Source organism: Vipera ursinii (genome assembly GCF_947247035.1).
Source record: "Vipera ursinii genome assembly, chromosome: 2".
Classification (NCBI taxonomy): Eukaryota; Metazoa; Chordata; class Lepidosauria; order Squamata; family Viperidae; genus Vipera; species Vipera ursinii.
The window spans coordinates 16,313,937-16,335,052 of NC_139513.1; the positions used below are offsets into that span (position 1 = coordinate 16,313,937).

The 21,116-nt window shown below is 48.2% G+C and overlaps 1 protein-coding gene across 1 annotated transcript; it reads right to left on the reverse strand.

Annotated features, from left to right (window-relative positions):
* Positions 1-5,019: 5,019 nt before the first annotated feature.
* Positions 5,020-20,441, reverse strand: LOC310635351 (uncharacterized protein). The gene is made up of 5 exons (XM_083354196.1): positions 20,285-20,441; positions 13,989-14,115; positions 10,138-11,313; positions 8,792-9,053; positions 5,020-7,327 (listed from the first exon to the last, which is right to left on the reverse strand). Exons 3-5 carry the CDS (start codon positions 10,921-10,923, stop codon positions 6,645-6,647), a joined length of 1,731 nt encoding a protein of 576 aa, XP_083210322.1. The 5' UTR covers positions 10,924-11,313; positions 13,989-14,115; positions 20,285-20,441; the 3' UTR covers positions 5,020-6,644.
* Positions 20,442-21,116: the final 675 nt, after the last annotated feature.

Consider the following 21,116-nt stretch of genomic DNA (forward strand, 5'->3'; position numbering starts at 1 on the left):
AATAGTAAAAAAGGTTAAGTATTTGGGAGTGTATATTGCAGCTTCAAATGTAAAATTATATAAGAATAACTATGAAACATTATGGTTGAAGATACAAAGGGATTTAAATAATTGGAAAAAATTACAATTTTCTTTACTGGGAAGAATCGCAGTTGTTAAAATGAATGTTCTGCCGAAGCTTCTCTTTTTGTTTCAAATGATGGCATCTGGATCCCAAAAAGTTGTCTAACATGTATCCTAACTTACAGTCTAAATGCTGGAGATGTGGTAGTTTAGAAGCCACCTATTTTCATATGTGGTGGACTTGCAGAAATATAAAAGCTTTTTGGGTTAAAATTTGGTGGAACATTCAAAAGATTTTTAAGAGAAAGATAAAGTTATCTCCGCAATTGTTTTTATTCGGCATTGTTGTAGATTGTGATGTTAAAGAAACCAATTTGATGTTGAATTTGATAACAGCAGCACGGTTACTGGTGGGACAATACTGAAGAAGGATAGTTTGCCTACTATAGAAGAATGGGTGTTTAAAGTATCGAATCTTGCAGAAATGTCTAAGATTTCTGCTTATTTGAAGGATCATTCACAAGAAAGATATATTTCAGTTTGGAGGAGATGGATAGATTATATCATATGGGACTAAAAAGTTCCATTTAGCTTATGAGTAGATTTTAGAGGGATATTGTTATTAATTTTAGTGTTAGTACTTTGTATGTATCTATGTTAAAGGGGAGTTAAAGCACATTATGAATTTGGTTAATTTTATATTATGGATAATTTTTAGTTAGCATATGATTATTATATCTATAACCCTGTATTTAGCTCTGGGAAGTGGGGGGGAAAGGGGGGTGGTTTGGGGTGGGTGGGTTTTGGGGATATGTATTGTAAAATCTTTTTTTGTAAAACTCTTTAATAATAATAAAAAAAGAACGGTTGCAGGAATTGGGGATGGGCCGTCTAGAGCAGACATGTCAAACACAAGGCCCGGGGGCCAGATCCGGCCCGTGAAGTGGTTTCATGCGGCCCGCGAAGCCATCCTGGAAACAGTGAGGGAACAGCCCCCCGCTGCCTTGGCCCTGGCCCAGAGACCCTCCTTCTGCCAGAGACCCTCAGATCTGTCCCACTCCTGCCCAGGCCCCCATAGGCACCCTTGATGCGAATGATGTAGAGCTGGCCACGCCCACCCAGTAGGCCATACGCACTTTAGCCACACCCACCCAGTAGGCCACGCCCACCCAGGCCACACCCACGCGGCCCCCTGAGGGCAACCGCAATGCTGATGCGGCCCTCAATGAAATTGAGTTTGACACCCCGGTCTAGAGAAAAGAAGGACGAGGGGTGACAGGATAGCAATGTTCCAATATTTGACGGGCTGCCCCAAAGAAAAGGGGGTCAACTTACTTTCCCAAGCACCAGAAAGCAAGACAAGAAACAATGGATGGAAACTAATCAAGGAGAGAAACAACCTGGAATTAAGGAGAAACTTCCGAACAGTGAGGACAATTAAGCAGTGGAACAGCTTTGCCTTCAGAAGTTGTGGGTGCTTCATCACTGGAGGTTTTCAAGAAGAGACTGGACAGCCAGTTGTCTGAAATGGTATAGGGTCTTCTGCCTGAGCAGGGGGTTGGACTAGAAGACCTCCACGGTCCCTTCCAACTCTGTTATTCTGCTTGCTGTTCACTGCACTTCTCTCTTCTGCCCTAATTTTAAAGGACCCAGGCCTTTTTAAAAAAAAAATTGCTAGCAGACATTTTTCCACAGTGGAATTATTAAATGTAATATCAGTTCCAGATTTTTTTGGGAGGGAGGAGGAATAGACAAAAAACAAGGGGTCCTGTTCTCCCATCCACTTGCTTTCCCCAGGCCCAATTGGCACCAAGGAGTTTGGGGTGCAGAGGCTGCAGTTCCCTCTCTTTGGCAGATAGAATAAGGAAAAAGAGCATCTGACTCTTCCAGTAGCTGGAAGGCCTCTCCCATTTCTAGCCCTGGTTCTGGAGAGATGCAAACCTCTGGATCCGTCTCATCTAGGCTTAGCAGTCCTAATTGAGGGTGCTCTTCTGCAGTTTGCCCAAATTCCTTCACCAAGTTTTTGGTGCCAAAGCAGTGACACACACATAGCCATTGGTGTAAGGGTTTAAAAACACGACTTCGCAGCTAACAACAACAATCCTTGACTTGGGACCGTCTGTTTAACGACGGCTCAAAACGATGTTCCTGAAAAAAAGCGACTTACAAACCATCCTCCACATTTACACAGGATCCCCTGTGATCACATGACTAAAATTTGGGCACTTGGTATCCGGCACGTATTTACCTCAGGGGCAGTATATGCCATGGTTATGGTATCACCGTTTTCGATCCTCCCTGAGGGGTTTCCAGTGAAGAAAACTTAGTGGAGGAATCTGAATCCGCTTAAAATGACCACCGCCAAAAAAAAAAAAAGCTAGTAAAACTGGGCACGACTCATTTAATGACCACAGTTCGTTTAGTAACTCTTCAAAGTTAGAACGGCGCTGGGGGAAAAAAATAACTTATGACCGTTTTTCAGTTACGGCCTTTCCAACATCCCCACGGTCCTATGTTCAAAATTCAGAGGCTTGGCAACTGAGTCACGTTTGCGACCATGGCTGTGTCCCAAGGTCACGTGATCCCCTTTTGCGACCCTCTGACAAGTTGACGGAGACGCCAGACCCACTTAACAACCCACGTTGCTAACTTAATTAACAGCACGGGTTCGCTTAATAACCGGGACAAGAAAGGTCATAAAAACAGGGCAAAACTGACTTAACGGATGTTCTCCCTTCACAGCAGAAATTTTGGGGCCGACTGTGGTCGTTAATAGCTTGGCGCTGTAGTGAAAGGCGCCAGACAAGAGTTGCAAAGTATCTGGACCACTGGAAGCAATCCAAGTCCCCCTTTTTGGAGGGAGGGGGGGGAAATCCCTGATTTAAAGCAAATAGAGCTGGTGTGTTCAATCTTGGCAACTTTTTCCAAGACCTGTGGGCATCCAGCACCCAGAATTCCCCAGCCTGCATGACAGGCTAGGGAATTCTGGGAGTTGCAAGTCCAGAGGTCTTAAAAAGACTAATTCAGGAATATATCACTCCAGGAAGTTTCCTTGGGGAAACATCCTTTTCCACAAATCATGTCATTCCCCATGGAAGCCCCTTCCCCACTTCCACTTAAAAGGCTAAAGTGGGGCCATTTGCTGCTTTGGAAAATGTGAATCCAGGTTTAGGCAGTTCAACTCAGTTGACTCAGCCTTCCATCCTTCCCAGGTAGGTAAAATGAGGACCCAGATTGTTGGGGGCAATAAGCTGACTTTGTAATAATGCCGCTTGGGGGTGTGTGTGAAAGCCCTAATAAGCAGGCATATACATAGAATGAAGGCTACTGCTAAGCTTGTAAGCCGCCCTGAGTCTTCGAGAAGGGCGGGATATAAATGGAATTAAAATAAAAAAAATAAAAAATAAACCTGCCCAAGCCACCAAAATCCAATTTCCTCCCTTTGCCACCAATGGAACATTTCCCACCCCCTTTCCCTGTTGCTTTGAGAAAAGGTGACCCGCATTTCTCCTGGGGGGGAGGGGCACTTGGATGCCTCAAAGCAGTGATGGCGAACCTTTTAGAGACTTGAGTGCCCAAACCGCAACCCAAAACCCACTTATTTATCGCTAAGTGCCAGGGCTGCATCAGCATTGTGGTGCCCTCGGGGGGGGGGGCAGGGAGGCGCCTCTGAGTGCCACCTCCGGCATGCAAAACCCGAGGGTGCAAAAACGGCTGCCGCAGCGCCACAAGGTGCAGATACACCGCGCAACAGGGCAGGGCTAGCGAGTATCATGCAGGCACTAGCCCCGCCCCATTTGCAGCGCAGGCGTGCTCGCGGCCCCGCGTGCGCGTGCACGCATGTAAAATGCTTCATTTTCCCTTTTCTTCCAGTCCACCAATCCAGGGCTTTTCAACCTTTTCACTCATTGTACCACTTTTAAGATATGGCAATATCTGAGTACCACTTCACCTAGCAAGGCGTCAAAAACTTGGTGACTGAAAAACAAAAAAGGAAAAAAGTGATGAAGTACATGTAGTCCTCGACTTACAACAGTTCGCTTAGTGACTGCTCGAACTTACAATGGCACTGAAAAAAGTGCCCCCCCCAAGCCACAGCCGAGCAAGACACCTGCCTGCCTGCCCGGCAACGCTCTTCCTCCTGTCTTGAGGTTTTCATTGTTGTGAGGATTTCTGTTGAGGATTGGCAGTGGGGCTGGAGTGGGGGGTGTTTGGTTTTTATTTTCCCCCACCCCTCTGCTGGGTGGTTGCAGCAGATTTTGGTCACTTCACATGACCCTGGGACACTGTGACTATCAAAAATATGAATCAGTTGCCAAGCATCTGAATGTAAATTACAAGACCTTGGAGATGCTGCAACATTCCTGCTAAGCTTGTAAGCCGCCCTGAGTCTTCGGAGAAGGGCGGGATATAAATGGAATTAAAATAAAAAATAAAATAAAATTCCAGTTGACTGGTGCTTCTTCTGGGCTCAGAAGTGCCAGAATCAGTGCCGAGCTCCAGCTGGAGCCTGGCGCTGAACCTGGCGCTTCTGCTGAGCCCTGACAGCCCTGCAGCTCCAGCCGTCTCTCGCTCAGGCTTGTGCGGTGCTGCCACTGGCTCAGCTCATTCCCCTCCTCTGCTACCACTTTTCTAGGATGGTTGCGTACCACCTGCCAGGTGGCAATGTACCACAGATGGTACCCGTACCACTGGTTGAAAAGCCCTGCACCAATCGACAATGTTTGGTGACCTCTGCTCTACCACCTCTACTCGAGCTTGCTAGTTGGCTGCTTAACCCCCTTTGTGCTGGGTGGGGCTCCTTCTCCGGGTGGCGGAGGCCTGGTGGACCTGCTGCTGGCGGTGGTGGCACACGTGCCAACAGAGAGGGCTCCGAGTGCCGCCTCTGGCACGCGTGCCGTAGGTTCGCCACCACTGCCTCAAAGGGATGACCGTGCTACAGAGGCAAAGGGGCAGTCTTGGACAACGTAGTTTTATTTATTTGCATGTATAAACATGGGCACCCCAGCCACGCTGCAGCTGGCTGGCTAAAGAGCACTAATTGAGAGCAGGAAATTGGGAGACAAGCCTTGAGATCCTCAGACGCAACTGGAATTGTGGTTTGGGCTCCTTGATCCAGGCCAGCCGTTCATCCCCCAACTTAAATCACTTCCTGGGCTCAGCAGGACTTTTACCTTGCAACGCCAAAAGTCATTTAAGATCGGAAAATGGTGGGCCTTGCCATCATCCCCGGCTCCTTTTTAAGCCTTTCTATTGGGGACAAAGTGAGCTTAAAAAAAAAACAACCCCAAACACACAAATGAGAAACAAGAGCAGAAAAGTCGTGGTTCTTTTGCTGTCCGTTTCAATGGGAGGTGTAAAATGCGATGTCCAGAATCCAGGCAACAAGCTGGCTAATGTTCAGGTTACTGGATTTTTTTTTGGGGGGGGGGGAGTATTTAATTTTTTGAAGTGGAAGAAAAAGAACTAACTTGTCAGCAAAAGCAGGGTTAAAAATAACAGGGCTGGGAACTCTTTACATTGGAAAATATAAAGTTAGCCTGCCAGAAACAGCCATTTATTTCAAGATGTCCTCCCTCGCTGTAGAACCAAACAACGATGCACTTTTTTTTTAAAAAAAAGAAAAAACAGTATTAGGATCTAGAAAAACAAGACAGCCCGATGTAACTGAGACTTGGGAGAGGAATGTTAAAATGTTTTTCAGCAATCCAGCCTGATTTAAGATCTGCCAAAAAGGGGCGTGTGTGGGGGGGGGGATGTATTCCAGAGGTTACAAAGGATCTGCCCATGAAGTCGGAAGCCACCATTTTGGAGGTCGGGCTGGGACCTAAGCTCCAGATGTTTTGATTTAAAAACATTTGGCACACCTCGAATCCTCCAGCCTCAGTCCCTGCCCTCCCATCTGCAAAATGGGTATAAAAGGGATCTCCCTCAAAAGCAGCAGCTCAGTAAATACTGTACTTTCCCCCACCCCCCATCACTGTTTTAACTTTGCAAGCCTGTATATTTTGATCGTTGGAACCAACCGGGTTCTTCAATATTAGGCCGTGTGTGTGTGTGTGTGTGTGTGTGTGTGTATACATACATACAATAAATATAATAAATAAATTGTAATTGAGAAATGGGAAGACGAGTAGCGCCTCTTATGGCCATTTGAAGAGCTGGTACAATTCCCACCGCCTTCTTTTAATTACCGGAGAAGTAAAATGACCTTAATAGTTATCTGCTGTTTAAGTGACTATGTAAACAAGTGACTATTTTGCAGATGGGCAAATGCAACTTGCCCCAAAGCTGCACTGTTATTTAGTTCTACCTCCCACAGATCAAACTCTTTGCTGCTTTCTTTTCTTTTATCATCTGCAACCACGTGGACTCGGAAGCCGGCAGCAATCCTTCTTATGGGCCTGAAGCTCTGCCTTACACTTTCTTGCATAGATAGATGGGCTGTCCTCCTAACACACTAGGGACAGAAAGAGAGAGAGAGACACACACAGTGGGGGGGGTTGTCTGCCGGGCTGGCAACGGGAAATCAAATTGAAAAACTACCAGGTTTTTTTTTTTTAAGAGCGAGCTACGTGTCCTCAGTCCCACGTCTTCCTTTTGGTGCCCCTGCCGGGCCTGGCATCAAGGCCACGGGAAGCGGCATCAGAAGTGGAAGGCTTTGGGGAGTCAGGCGCAGCAGCCTCAATGGGTCCAACGGTGGGAGATGGCTCCAGGACTGGGTCACCGCTGCCACCAGGCAAGGCCACAGGAGGCACCGGGCAGGGGACGACCGGACCGGTCACCGGCTCGGATGGCATGCCAGGGATGTGGCCGGACGGTACTGGAGCTCCAGGCTCCGGAGGGCCCCAGGGCGGGTTGCCGTACCCTGTGTAAGAGCTGTAGTTGGCATAGGCGCCTTGGGCAGGTGACCTCTGACCCGTAAACACCTCTGCAATGGCGGCCATGGTGGAGGTCTGCCTTCCCAGGAACTCCGCCAGGTCGCCGTGGGAACGCTCAATGGCGTCGACCATCAGCTGGGCCGTGGCGCGATCCTGCCGCCGCTCCTGCTTGCGGTACTGCCTCTCTTCCTGCCTGGCCCTCTCGAAGGCCTTCAGATCGTGACAGTGGAGGCCCCGCATGGCATCCAACAGCATCGAAGGGGCCCGAGAGGCCGACTCCACCAGCTGCATGCTGGTCTCCAGGCGCTGCTTCCGGTTCCTCATCCTCCGGTTCCGCATCCGCTCGGCGTTGGTGAGGGGCCTCCGGAACTCCTGGATGGGCCCTGAGGGGGCAGGATTGGGATGGGGTGCGGGGGGTGGGTGGGGGGGAAGACGCAGAAGGGTGTCCAAGGGGAGAGGGGAAGGAAAACAATTAGATTCCTGTTGGAGACCTGAGATTTACAGCAGTGGAAATCGTTTCTCTCTTTAATCTCCCATCCTACGGACAGGGGAAAAAAAGCATTAAAAAAAATGCAATGTTGGCTTGTCTAGTTCCAAAGCCGAACGCTGGGGCTTCTTGGAGGATGACTGCCCTGGGGGTGCCCTGCCTTCCTAGGAACCCCCAAAACCTCTAGTATCAATAGGATTAAAGGTACTCCTTGACTTGCAGTAGTTTGTTTAGCGACCGTTTCAAGTTACAACGGTGCTGGGAAAAAAAACGACTTATCATTTTCCACACCACCGTTGCACCATCCCCATGGTCATGTCATCAAAATCCAGACGCTTGGCAGCCGGTCCGCATTTATGACAACGGTTGCCGTGTCTTTCCCCCCTCCCCCCCCGGGGCACACCATCCCCTTTTGCGACCTTCTGACCCTGGGACACCGCAACTGTCGCAAATATGACTCCACTGCCAAGCCTCTGAATTTTGATCGCGTGGCAACGGCGATTAAGTGTGAAAACTGGTCATAAGAGCCTTGGTGGAGTAGTGGGCTAATGCCTCCTTAAGTAACACCAGCTGCCTGCAATTAGTGCAGGTTCGCATCCCACCAGGCTCAAGGTTGACTCAGCCTTCCATCCTTCCGAGGTAGGTAAAATGAGGACCCAGATTGTTGGGGGCAATTAAGCTGACTTTGTAATAATGCCGCTTGGGGTGTGTGTGAAAGCCCTAATAAGCAGGCATATACATAGAATGAAGGCTACTGCTAAGTTTGTAAAGCCGCCCTGAGTCTTCGGAGAAGGGCGGGATATAAATGGAATTAAAATTAAAAAAATAAATAAAATAAAGTCATTTTTTTCGGTGCCGTTGTGAACGGTCTGAACGGTCGCTAAACAAACCGTTGTAAGTCAAGGACTACCTTTAGTGGATTTCTTCCCTTTGCGGTCAAGATAGAAAACCACCTTTTTTTAAAAAAAAAAAAACCTAATTTTTCAAGACTGGTTGAGAAGTAGATCCATTCCAAGACCCCAAAAGATTGATTTCCCGGCTTGAGGCACGGAAAGATGCAGCTCCAAGCCCATGACTCTCAACCAGCACAGCCCTGCCGAAGGAGGTTATGGGAGCTGGAGTCCCAGCAGCAGAGGTCTGTAGCTCCCCTAGAACAAAGGTCCCCAACCTTTCGGGCACCAGGGACCGGTTCCGTGGAGAGAGGTTTTTCCGCAGAACGGAGGGTGCCTGGTTTTGTGTGCTGCCCGCATCCCGCGGAGGGGGCTTGCTTGTTTGTGTGGACTGGCTGCTGGCGTGCCGCAGCCCAGGACTGGTCTGCGGCCCGGGGGTTGGGGACCCCTGCCCTAGAAGATCGCCTTACCGTAAGGGCGGAGGGCGGCGCCATCGTCTGCCACCGACTTCCTGCTGATCATCCTCTGCCGAGCATCTGTTGGCACTCGCTCCGCCATAATAAGATGGGGAGCCGACTGCCCGATGGCAGGGTACTGGGACTGCGGTGCCAAGGGTGGGTACTGCATGGGCAGCGCCACCATGGGGTAATGGACCTGCTGCGTCATGGCCGGATACTGGACAGGCGGTGGGCGGGTAGGGTTCACCAGGACCTCATCGAAGGACCACATCACCTGAAAAGGGCAAGGTAAAGGTAAAGGTAAAGGTTCCCCCGCACATGCGTGCTAGTCGTTTCCGACTCTAGGGGCCGGTGCTCATCTCCATTTCAAAGCCGAAGAGCCAGCGCTTGTCCGAGGACGACTCCGTGGTCATGTGGCCGGCATGACTAGACGCCAAAGGCGCACGGAACGCTGTTACCTTCCCACCGGAGTGGTCCCTATTTTTCTACTTGTATTTTTACATGCTTTTGAACTGCTAGGTTGGCAGAAGCTGGGATGAGTAACAGGCACTCACTCTGTTACGCGGCACTTGGGATTTGACCTGCCAAACTGCCAACCTTCTGATCGACAAGCTCAGCGTCCTAACCCACTGAGCCACCACGTCCCTGAAAAGGGCAAGAGGGGAGGTTAATTCCAGCTTGCTTCTCTCTTGGGGGAAAACGCTTTTCTCTGAGGGACCTGGCATAATAACTAAATGAAATATACACCCACTCTCTTCAGTCACTTTCGCTTCCACAAATTAGCTTAATCCTGCCTGATGATGCAAGTAGTCCTCGACTTACATCCTTAATGGAGTCTGCCATTTACGACCTCTTTTTGTGGCGGGCGTGAGGTGAATCGGTGGTTGTAAGCTGAACGCCAGGATTGTTACGCAAACCCATTGATTGTTCCAGGGCGTTTTTGCTGAAAAACAGAAGTAAACGCCTGTTTTTCGGCAAAAAAATATTAAAACAAAAAATCATCAATTGCGGATGCTGCAAGCAGCCCTAAGTGAGGCCGCTTGCCAAGCGCCCCAAATGCAGTCATATGTTGGGGTGGGTGGGTGGGTGGGGTGGCCGTCAGAATTTCAGAATCGGGCTGTGCCTTTTGCGGGAGTCTGTCGTAACTCTGAGCGCTTGCCAAGCAACCGTCTGTCGTAAGTCAAGGACTACCTGCTAAGGTAAACTCGACTAATAACTATACCTATTTTACCTCCTAGCGCGCGCTCTTAACTGTTTCGCTGCTAGTTGTGGTTCTGATGTTTTACATCGCCCTGCAACCAACCCGGGGAACGAGGATGGTTTTTGAGCAGATGGGACCGTGCGCTCAGGTTTGTTACCCGTTGCTCTTTCCTTTGGCTCTCTCTCTGCCGCACCAGGAACTCTTCCGAGAAGGCCACCGCTTGGCTGCAGGTCTCCGGCCCCCGTTCCCGGACCCAGCTCTGCATCTCCCTGGGCAGGATGGTCAAAAACTGCTCCAGGATCAGAAGCTCCAGGATCTGCTCCTTGGTGCGTCTCTCTGGCCGGAGCCACTCGTGACAGAGTTCTTGCAGCTGCCGACAGGCTTCCCGGGGACCCTCGGCCTCCTGATAGCGAAGACGCCGGAAACGCTGGCGCCGGATCTCCGCGCTGGCCGTCCCTTCGGTCAGAGCTTCTTCCTTGAGGCCCCCGTAGCTCCTCCGTTCCCGCTGCTCCTGGCCGCTATAGACTGGCGGCGTTCCCCTGCTCAGGCCGGGCAGAGTCTGGCCTCCCCATCCTCCCGAGGGCCAGGGGCTGGGGCTGGCCGGGGGCTCGTAGGGGGCCTGGAAAGAGCTGTTGTCCCAGGGCAGGGCCTTGGGTAGGGCTGGGTTTTTCCATCCCGACGGAGGATACTTCGAAAACTCCTGTCTGGCGGGAGCCCAGGGGTGGGGCAGGAGAAGTTCATCCGGCTCCTGTTTGACCTGGCGCGAAGCCTCTCCGGATAAGAACTCCCGCCTGGAGCCGATCTGAAGGAAGCGGGAGACTCCGCCCCGCTCCATCTCTTGTGCGGCCGTGTCCTCCATCTTTGGGGCCGGCCGCCGGCTCGGCTCGGCAGCCCCCTGCAGCTGGGGGTGAAGGGCAGCTGTTTCTCCTCTCCCTGATGCCATTTGGTCCCCGGCAAGGGAGGCCCGCGTCTCACCTCGGGACGAGCGAGGTGAGGCCCTGGGGCCCTGGCGGGAAGGAGGGCTGGCCCTGCCCGGCGGCCAGCGGGGGGTGCAGTGAGAACTGCAGGGCACGGAGAAGATTTTGCCTATGGGTTCCTTCTGGAAGGGAGGGGAGGGAGAGCCGCTCAGGCCCACCCACCCCCTCCGCCCTCTCAAAGCAGGAAAAGTAGCCGGACCCCAATCGCCAGAGCCGCCGTTTTCGGCCTTGCCCCTGCCTTTACAACCGAGGCATCGACGGCTGGGTCCAAACAGACGGCATCGTTCCCAGGCGGGGTCTCATGGTCTTCATGAGAACTAGCAGCAGCCCGTGGAGATGTGTGGCTCCCTAAAAACCTAAGGGACATAAAACGTTGGGAGAAAAGTCTTTTATTTCGACAGAATCTATCTCCGGCTGCTTCCGTCCCGCTGCTCTGGAAGAAGGTTCTGGACTCTTGAGGGGGGTGAAATGTTTAACAGGAACAAGTTAAAGCTATTCCTGTGTTTCTGGGCGGCCTTGTGCAACTGCTCCCTGATCTTAGGGAAGATATAACAGAATAACGGAGTTGGAAGAGTTGGTCTTCCTAGTCCAGGGGTGGGGAACCTTGGCTCTTTGATGACTCGTGGACTTCAACTTCCAGAATTCCTGAGCCATCCATGCTGAGGGGAAAGGGAGAGGTTTCCATGCTTAGCCATGCTGGCTCAGGAATTCTGGGAGTTGAAGTCCCCGAGTCATCAAAGAGCCAAGGTTCCCCACCCCTGTTCTAGTCCAACCCCCTGCTCAAGAAGGAGACCCTACAGCAGGGGTAGGCAACCTTGGCTCTTTGATGACTCGGGGACTTCAACTCCCAGAATTCCTGAGCCACCATGGCTCAGCTTGGAAACTCTTCCTTTCCCCACAGCATGGCTGGCTCAGGAAGTCTGGGAGTTGAAGTCCACGAGTCATCAAAGAGCCAAGGTTGCCTACCCCTGCCCTACAACCATTCAAATGAATGTCCAATCTTTAAACATTTAAAAATACTGCTTTAAACCAACGTTTGGTTTACAACAGTATTTTTCAAGCCCAGGTTGGCTGGGGAATTCTGGGAATTTACAATTCTATATTTCTGGGAGTTCACAGATCTTAAGTTGCTGAGACTGAGAAACACTGCCTCGGATGCCCTGGGGTTTATCTTCTACAGGTAGTCCTTGACTTACAACAGCTCATTTAATGACCGTTCAAAGTTACCACAGCCCTGGAAAAAAGTGACTGACAACCGTTTTTCACACTTATGACCACTGAAGCATCGCTGTGATTACCAAACTCAGACGCTTGGCAACTGACTCTTATTTATGACAGTCACAGAGTCCTGGGGGGGGGGGGGGGGGGGGGTCATGTGATCCCTTTTATTTATTTATTAATTTTATTAATTTTATTTGTATACCGCCCTTCTCCCGGAGGACTTCTGATGAGCCAGGTTGAGGGGGTAAGCCTGATTCACTTAACAACCATGTGACTAACAACCACTGCGGCGATTCTCTTCACAACTGTGGCGAGGAAGGTCCTAAAATGGGGCAAAACTCATTTCGCAAATGTCTTGCTTCACAAAAGAAAATTTGGGCTCGAGCGGGGCCGTAAGTCAAGGACCACCTGTAGTGAATTCCACGGTATAAGAATGTCATCTGCTGACAAAGACATTTCTAGTTTCCCTCCCATTTCTGTCAGGATGAGTTTTGTGAGCTGGATAACTAAGGGACTATTCAGCTGGAGCAGGGGTGAGGAACATTGGCTCTTTCATGACTTGTGGACTTCAACTCCCAGAATTCCTGAGCCAGCCATGCTGAGGGAAGAGTTGGAAGAGTTTCCAAGCTGAGCCATGCTGGCTCAGGAATTCTGGGAGTTGAAGTCCACGAGTCATAAAAGAGCCAAGATTCCCCACCCCTGGTGTAGGGTCTCCTGCTTGAGCAGGAGGTTGGACTAGAACAGGAGTGGGGAACCTTGGCTCTTTGATGACTCGTGGACTTCAACTCCCAGAATTCTTGAGCCAGCATGGCTCAGCTTGGAAACTCTCCTTTTCCCCTCAGCATGGCTGGCTCAGGAATTCTGGGAATTGAAGTCCACGAGTCATAAAAGAGCCAAGGTTCCCCACCCCTGGTGTAGGGTCTCCTGCTTGAACAGGGGGTTGGACTAGAACAGGAGTGGGGAACCTTGGCTCTTTTATGACTCGTGGACTTCAACTCCCAGAATTCCTGAGCCAGCCATGCTGTGGGGAAAGGAAGAGTTTCCAAGCTGAGCCATGCTGGCTCAGGAATTCTGGGAGTTGAAGTCCACGAGTCATCCACGAGAATTCCTGAGCCAGCATGGCACAGCTTAGAAACTCTCCTTTTCCCCTCAGCATGGCTAACTCAGGAATTCTGGGAGTTGAAGTCCACAAGTCATATAAGAGCCAAGGTTGCCTACCCCTGAGCAATGGGAGGGCTAAAAAGTTTTGTCCTGTGGCGTCTTCTTATTGCCTATGCTCTTCATTTCCTGTATAAACCACACTGGAGGTTTTAGGTGAGAAAGCGGACTGAGGGGGGGGATGGGAAATAATGTAGATTAAAAGTCTGTTTCTTCTTCAGCAGGGCCTAACTACGACTGTTGGCTAAGTAGCGGCTGAATCATTTAATGACTTGCAGAGCCCAACCAAAAACGTTTAACCAGACGGCAGCAACCCGGTCTTTCAGCCATTGGCTTTCAGTGGGGGAAAAAGCATCCACGGAAAATGGAGGCATTTCTAAAAATGGGCCCAGGGAACTTTGCATAGGTTTCATTCGCTAATAGCAAAAGCCACTTCAGGCTGGTATATTGTTTCATCGTGCTTTACAGCAGGGGTCCCCAACCCCTGGGCTGCTCACATGCCTGCCGTTCACACAGAAGCATCCCCTCTGCCCCTCCCCACCCCCAGGCCGCCAAGCTGGAAAGGTTGGGGACCCCTGCTTTACCGCACACTCTGAGTGGTTTACAATCTCAACCCATCGTCCCCAACAATCTGACTCCTCATTTTACTGACCTCGAAAGAATCGAAAGCCGAGTCAACCTTGAATGTGGTCAGGATCGAACTCCAGGCTGTGCGCAGAGTCAGCCGACAATACTGCACCACCGCTGCACCACCAAGGCTTAAGGGAAGATTTTGGTCTCTCCAGTAAAAAAAAAAAAGACGATCTGATTAAGTTGTTGTCATCCCCCTGCACTGTCCTTAATTGCTCTATCCTCCCCCCCCCCAAAAAAATGTCTCCCAAAATAACAGGCATCACTGGAGCTTTTCAAGCTAAGTTGGATAGCCATTTGTGTAGGATAGTCTTAACGATTTCTGCACTGGGCAGGGAGTTGGACTAGATGACCTCCCAGATCCCTTCCTGTAAAAGATGACCAGGCTGAGCCTTAGGGAGGGGTCAAAGCTATTGTAAGTCACAAGTCCCTGCATGCCTACAAGAGATCGAAATCCAGCCCACCTTGAATGCCTCTTTTATTCTCCCCCCCAAATTTCCCTTGACCACTAGCTGCTCAGATTCTTTACAATAAATTTTTATACTCATTTATACTGCCTGAGTCTCATGATTTCCCCGGCACTTGACACTGCTAACATGGGTTTTGTGAAAATTTACACACACCTTGCCCAAATGTACAGTTGCTGGCTATAAAAAAAACACGGGGGGGGGGAGAACTATCTCACCAAACAAAGCAGCTCAAACCCTGGCAATATTTCTTGCTTTCCAGGAACAAATTTTTCCAGCCATACCCCGATCAGGATCTGCACAGAGAATACAACTTTGTCCTCACGGGATGTTCAGCATGTGTATATTAGCATGTGTGTGTATATTGTTCCTGGTGTGTGATATTGTAGATAGCGTTAAGATAAACCACCATTTAATACAAACCACTGTTTACTGTGTTTACTCCTGGGTTATCTCAGCGCAATAAGACTGTGCGCGCTCTGACAGGTTATGGGCCCAGAGAGAGGAGAAAGCCAGTGAGAGCTTGAACCCAGAGCCAGAGGAATTGTGGTTTGTAGTGGCTTCTGGTGGTAGCATGATACACGGACTCCATCAGCGTAATGGGAGGAGGCTTCATAGTATCTCGTCTGAATGAGACAAACTACCTCTCCTGGTGTCTGAAAATGGAGATGTATCTGCAAAGGGAGGAGTTGTGGATGATAGTTACTGATCCACCTGCAGCCCTGGATGATGGGGACCGGAGAAATCAGCAAAATCAAGGTGGTCATTAACTGACTCGCACCCAATTTTATGACATTTCTGCTGCAGCTGTGAACCAAATCACTGCGGTTAAGTGAATCATGTGGTCCTTAAGCAAGTCTAGCTTTCCCCCCCCCCCCGCTGACTTTCCTTCTCAGGAAGACCTGAGGTGATCACGTGACCCCAGGACACGGCGTGCGTCATAAATACATACCAGTTGCCAAGCACCAGAATTTTTGATCGTGTGACAGCAGAGATGCTACAACCGTTTTAGTACAAAGGCCTGGTTGTAGGTCACTCTGCTCCGTGCCATTGTAACTTCAAATACGTTTTCCCCCAAATAGGACTTACCCTGATTTGGGGGGGGGGGGTACGGCTAATATCCGGCGCGATCTTAAAACCCATCTCTTTAAACAAGCTGGCCTGGCCTGATGGGACGGGGCGGGATTTTTATAAATGAACTTCAATTTTTAATCTGTATTAATTTATTATGGGCATTGTTTAATCACGTTTTAACAGTTTTTAATTTTTGTATTTACTTTTTATGTATTGCCCTGTTCACCGCCCTGAGTCCACCGGGAGAAGGGCGGTATATAAATTAAATAAATAAATAAATAAATAAATAAATAAATAAATAATAAATAATATAAGCCCCTCCCCCACCTGCCTCGCCTCACAACCGCAGCAGAAGCAGGCCGGCAGCCCTGCAGGCTCTTGCTGGACGGGGCTGTTGATGCCGCCGTCGCAAGGTGAGGCAGCTGTCATGAAAAATATAAGACACCCCCCAAAATAAGATCCAATACCTCTTTCGGAGGCAAAAAATAATATCAGACCAGGTCTTACTTTCAGGGAAACACGGTAGTAGCTAAAATGAATGAGATCATAAGTTGAGGACTTCCTGTGGGCTGCACACACACAGCAACCTAAATTCAGTCTGCTTTAAGCTCCTGGTTGGTTTTTAATCCTTTAATAAACTGTAGAAAGCCGGTTCAATTAACTGACACCTCAGTGTATTGTGCAAAGCGGTATTACGGTAACTTGTAATTGTGCAGGTTTTGCGCAATTACAAATTACAGGAGGATCCAGCCATGGAGAGGTTTAATGGAACTAGCGCCATCTCCGTTTCCTATCGTGACAGCCAATACGGATCCAGGAACCCCCTAAGGTTATGAAAATAGCAGCCTATTCATTTTGGTGCCCTTGTATCAAAACACGCTAGAACGTGTGTGGCTATTTAAATGTCCTTATTTATAAGAGCCAAACAGTATGCTTTTTTCCCTCTAATAATCCATAAGCTGTTTTAAAAGCCATATATTGGAGTCAGAAGACTTGTAGGGAAAGTCTCTGCTATATTATATTCCTGACAGTTAGAACAATTAATCAGTGGAACAAGCTGCCTCCAGAAGTAGTGAACGCTCCAACGCTGGAGGTTTTTAAGAAGAGACTGGAAAACCATTTGTCTGAAATGGTGTAGGGTTTCCTGCCTGAGCAGGGGGTTGGACTAGATGACCTCCAAGGTTTCTTCCAAATTATTATTATTATTATTACTATTATTATTACTATTATTACTATTATTATTATTATTATTATTATTATTATTATTATTATTGTTAATCATTGCAGTCAGCCAGATGTTCAGACTGGATTTGGCATTTTTGTCTACCTATCGAGTCCTTACCAAGGACCTGGGATAGGCAGATGTGGATGTTTGATGGTATTACAGATATCGTCGCAGGATGAAAGCAGTTCCTAGCAAGGCCTTTTGCAATTGACTGATGGCCAATTTGTCAATGCCAATGGTGTTCAACTGGTGCTCCAGTGGTTTTGGGATTACACCCAAGGCGCCTATTACTATTGGTACTATTGCTACTACCCATAAAAGGCCCAAGTTTGAGGGAAAAAAACCTCAAAATCAACTGCAGAAACAGCTTGTGGAAAGCAGACAGGAAAAGTATGTACTCAAAGATAGCATAAGCGACAAAAGGAAATTATGGCAGGAAGCAGATGGTATCAGAAGGCACTTTACCCCGTAAGAAAGAATAACTGGGCTGGGTGCCAAAACAGAATAACAGAAGACACCTTGGAGGTCTTCTAGTCCAGCCCCCTGCTCAGGCAGGAAACCCTGTACCATTTCAGACAAATGACTGTCCAGTCTCTTCTTAAAAACTTCCAGTGTTAGAGCATTCACCGCTTCTGGAGGCAGGTTGTTCCCCTGGTTAATTGTTCTAACTGTCAGGAAGTTTCTCCTTAGTTCTAGGTTGCTTCTCTCCTTGGTTAGTTTCCATCTATTAGTCTTGCTCTCATGCGCTTTGGAGAATAGGTTTTCCCTCTCTTCTTCGTGATAATCTCTCAAATACAGGTAGTCCTCGACTTACAACAATTCAGTTAGTGACTGTTCAAAGTTACAACAGCACTGAAAAAACTGACTTATGACCTTTTTCCACACTTACGACTGTAGCAGCATCCCCCATCATCAAAATTCAGATGCTCGGCAAATGGTTCATATTCATGACCATTGCTGTGTCCCAAGGTTAACTTCTCCACTGACCTACAAAGTCACTGGGGCACAGATTCACTTAACCACCATGTTATTAAGTTATCAACTGCAGTGATTTGCTTAACAACTGTGGCCCGAAAGGTCGTAAAGTGGGGCAAAATTCACGTGACAACTATCTCACTGAGCAGCAGAAATCTTGACCTCATTTCTGCTCATAAATCGAGAACTTCTGTATTGGAAGACCCACCATCGTAAGACTCCAGCCCTCTAATCATCTTTGTTGCTCTTCTCTGCACTCCTGTTTCTAGAGTCTCAACATCTTTTTGGTCGTGGTGACCAAAACCTGATGCAGTATTCCAAGTGTGGCTTTACCAAAGCAGTATAAAGCAGTACAAACACTTCACATGAGCTTGATGCTATCTCTCTGTTGATGTGGGCTAGGCTTTTTGGGCAGCTGCAGCACCACCTTGCTGGCTCATATTTAAGTGGTTGTCCACTAGGACTCCTAGATCCCTCTCGCATTGTACCTGTTGAGCCAGGTACTTCCTAGTCTGTATAGTGCATTTTGTTTTTCTTGCCTAAGCACAAAAACCTTACTTTTCTCGCCACTGAATAGCATTTTGCTGTTCAGGTCTGTCAAGATCTTTTTGCATCTTGAGCCTATTTTCTAAAATGTTGGCTATTCCCCCCCCCAGCTTGGTATGGTCTGCAAATTTGGTAAATAACCCTTCTGTTGCTTCATCTAAATCATTGATGAAGCTGTTGAAGAGTACTGGGACTAAAAGAGAACCTTGGGGTATTTATTATTTATTTATTTTATTAAACTTATATACTGCCCTTCTCCCGTAGGACTCAGGGCGGTTCACAAGGTTTTTTAAAAACAATGCAACAAATTACAAAAATTAAAAACAATTAAAATGATTACACTAACCTTGAAATAAAAACCCAATTACAATTAAAAATACAATTAAAACCCCAGTTAACACTCTCAGTCTAGGCCAGAAAGCTCGAAGAGCCAGGTCTTCAGGTCCCGGCGGAATGAGCAAAGGTCAGGGGAAGTCCTAAGCTCTACAGGCAGCTGGTTCCAAAGGGCAGGCGCACCCACTGAGAAGGCCCTATCCCTGGGTATTGTCCACCGGCAATCTTTTACCGGCGGTACCCTGAGAAGACCCTCCCTGTGGGAGCGCACAGGACGAAGGGAGCTTGATGCCAGCAGCAGGTGTTCCCTCAGATATCCCAGACCCAAGCCATTTAGGGCTTTATAGGTCATCACCAGCACTTTGAATCTCACTGCATACTCACAGAAATGGAAAAGAGAGCAACAGAAATCTTGCAGTATTTCTGCAAAGGGGAACAAGCAACTGTAAAGAAATAGCGCTTTCTCCTTATTCGGCCGATAAGTAGCTTTAGGCAATAGCATCATTGCATAATCTTGACGTTGGAATATGCAAGCAAAAGACAGCAGGTAAAGTTATCTTGCCTGCCTTTGTGCTCACATATTTCCTTTGTGCCCCACATGTTATTTCCTCTCTCCTTGTCACCCAACCACTTCTGCTTTTATTATGTTGCTCGGATGACAGGATGCCGAAACCAGCCAGCCAACCGACAAAGCTACAGGCGTGCTTGGCTGCAATGTCCTTTATTTGTATCTTCTGCATTTTGTCTATTTTATTAAGAGTCTCATAGGTGAGATAAGCGACTATATCAATCGAACGTATTTATTGATGCATTCATTTTGTACGTCTCCCACCTCAGCAAAGGACTCTGGGCAGTGAAGAGTCTGCAAATAGATTTCCATCATAAGGACCAGAAAAACAAAAAAGGGGTAAAAATTAAAATACACAGCAGCCAAAGATCGTTACCATCATCTTCATCCTTTCTTCTAGTAAAGAATTCTATCCTATTCTATTATTCTATTCCTTCTGTTCCGTTCCTTTCTATTATTTCTATTTCTATTATTTCTATTTCCTATTCTATTCTATTCTATTCTATTCTACTATTCTATTCTATTCTACTATTCTATTCTATTCTACTATTCTATTCTATTCTATTCTATTCTATTCTACTATTCTATTCTATTCTACTATTCTATTCTATTCTATTCTACTATTCTATTCTATACTATTCTACTATTCTATTCTATTCTATTCTACTATTCTATTCTATTCTATTCTATTCTATTCTATTCTACTATTCTATTCTATTCTATTCTACTCTATTCTATTCTATTCTACTATTCTATCCTATTCTATTTCCTATTATCTATTCTACTCTACTCTACTCTACTCTACTCTACTCTACTCTACTCTACTCTACTCTACTCTACTCTATTCAAGGGTGGGACTTTCTTTCTTTGGGATGGGGCGATCCTCACTCCTTTCAATACTCCCACCTCAGCCGGCGCCCTGTCAGGCATGGGGAGCAGGTGGACTACTAAACCCATCACCTCCAGCTAGTGAGGCTGGGAACGTTGGGCTCTGCATCCTACAGAACTGGAAGGCACCAAGTTGTTGGGGGAGGGGGGGTTGCATGCGAGTTTCCCCCCCCCCTTCGCCTTCTTCGCTGCAGGCCCGTCCCGTCCCGCCTCCTCCCGTTTCGCCGCCCGCCGAAACTCACCTCCTGCCAAGCGGAGGCCGCCGCAAACGGGCCGGCCTCCCCCGCCTTCCGCTGCCCAGCGCCCAACTTCAGACAATCCGACAGGCTTTCGTAGCAGCCACTTCCTCCCAGCCAAGAGGAAAGGACAGGAAAGGGAAAATGAACGCCGCCGCTCGCACTTCCGGCCTACTCTAGGCGACGACACTTTATGGCAGGGGTCTTCAAACTCGGCCCTTTGATGACTCGTGGACTTCAACTCCCAGGATTCCTCAGCCAGCGTACCTGGCTGAGGAATTCTGGGAGTTGAAGTCCACGAGTCATCAAAGGGCCGAGTTTGAAGACCCCTGCCTTATGGCTTTAACTCTTTCAAAGGCGAATGAAAGAGGGGCGGGGGAAATACCTTTATTGTCAACCCCTCATTTTTTCTCCCCCCCCCTAATTCTCGGATATAGAGGCCTACTTTTTTTAGGTTTCATGTCTCTGCCTGCTTTAATTTAGGGGGGAGAGAGCACGGGGGGGGGAAGGCTCAGCTAATCTCAATGTACACATGTTGTACTTTGACAATAAAGGTTTATTATTATTATTATTATTATTTAATGGGTAAAATATTGTGTAGGTTGTTTTTCTGTTCTTTAGGTCAGCGTTTCCCAACCTTAGGAACTTGGCTGTGGAATTCTGGGAGTTGAAGTCCACGCATCTTCAAGTTCCTAAGGTTGGAAAACGCTGCTTTAGGTAGGGAAACCATTTGCTTTGATCAGGGGTAGGCAACCTCGGCTCTTTTATGACTCATGGACTTCCACTCCCAGAATTCCTGAGTCAGCTGAGTCAGGAATTCTGGGAGTCGAAGTCCATG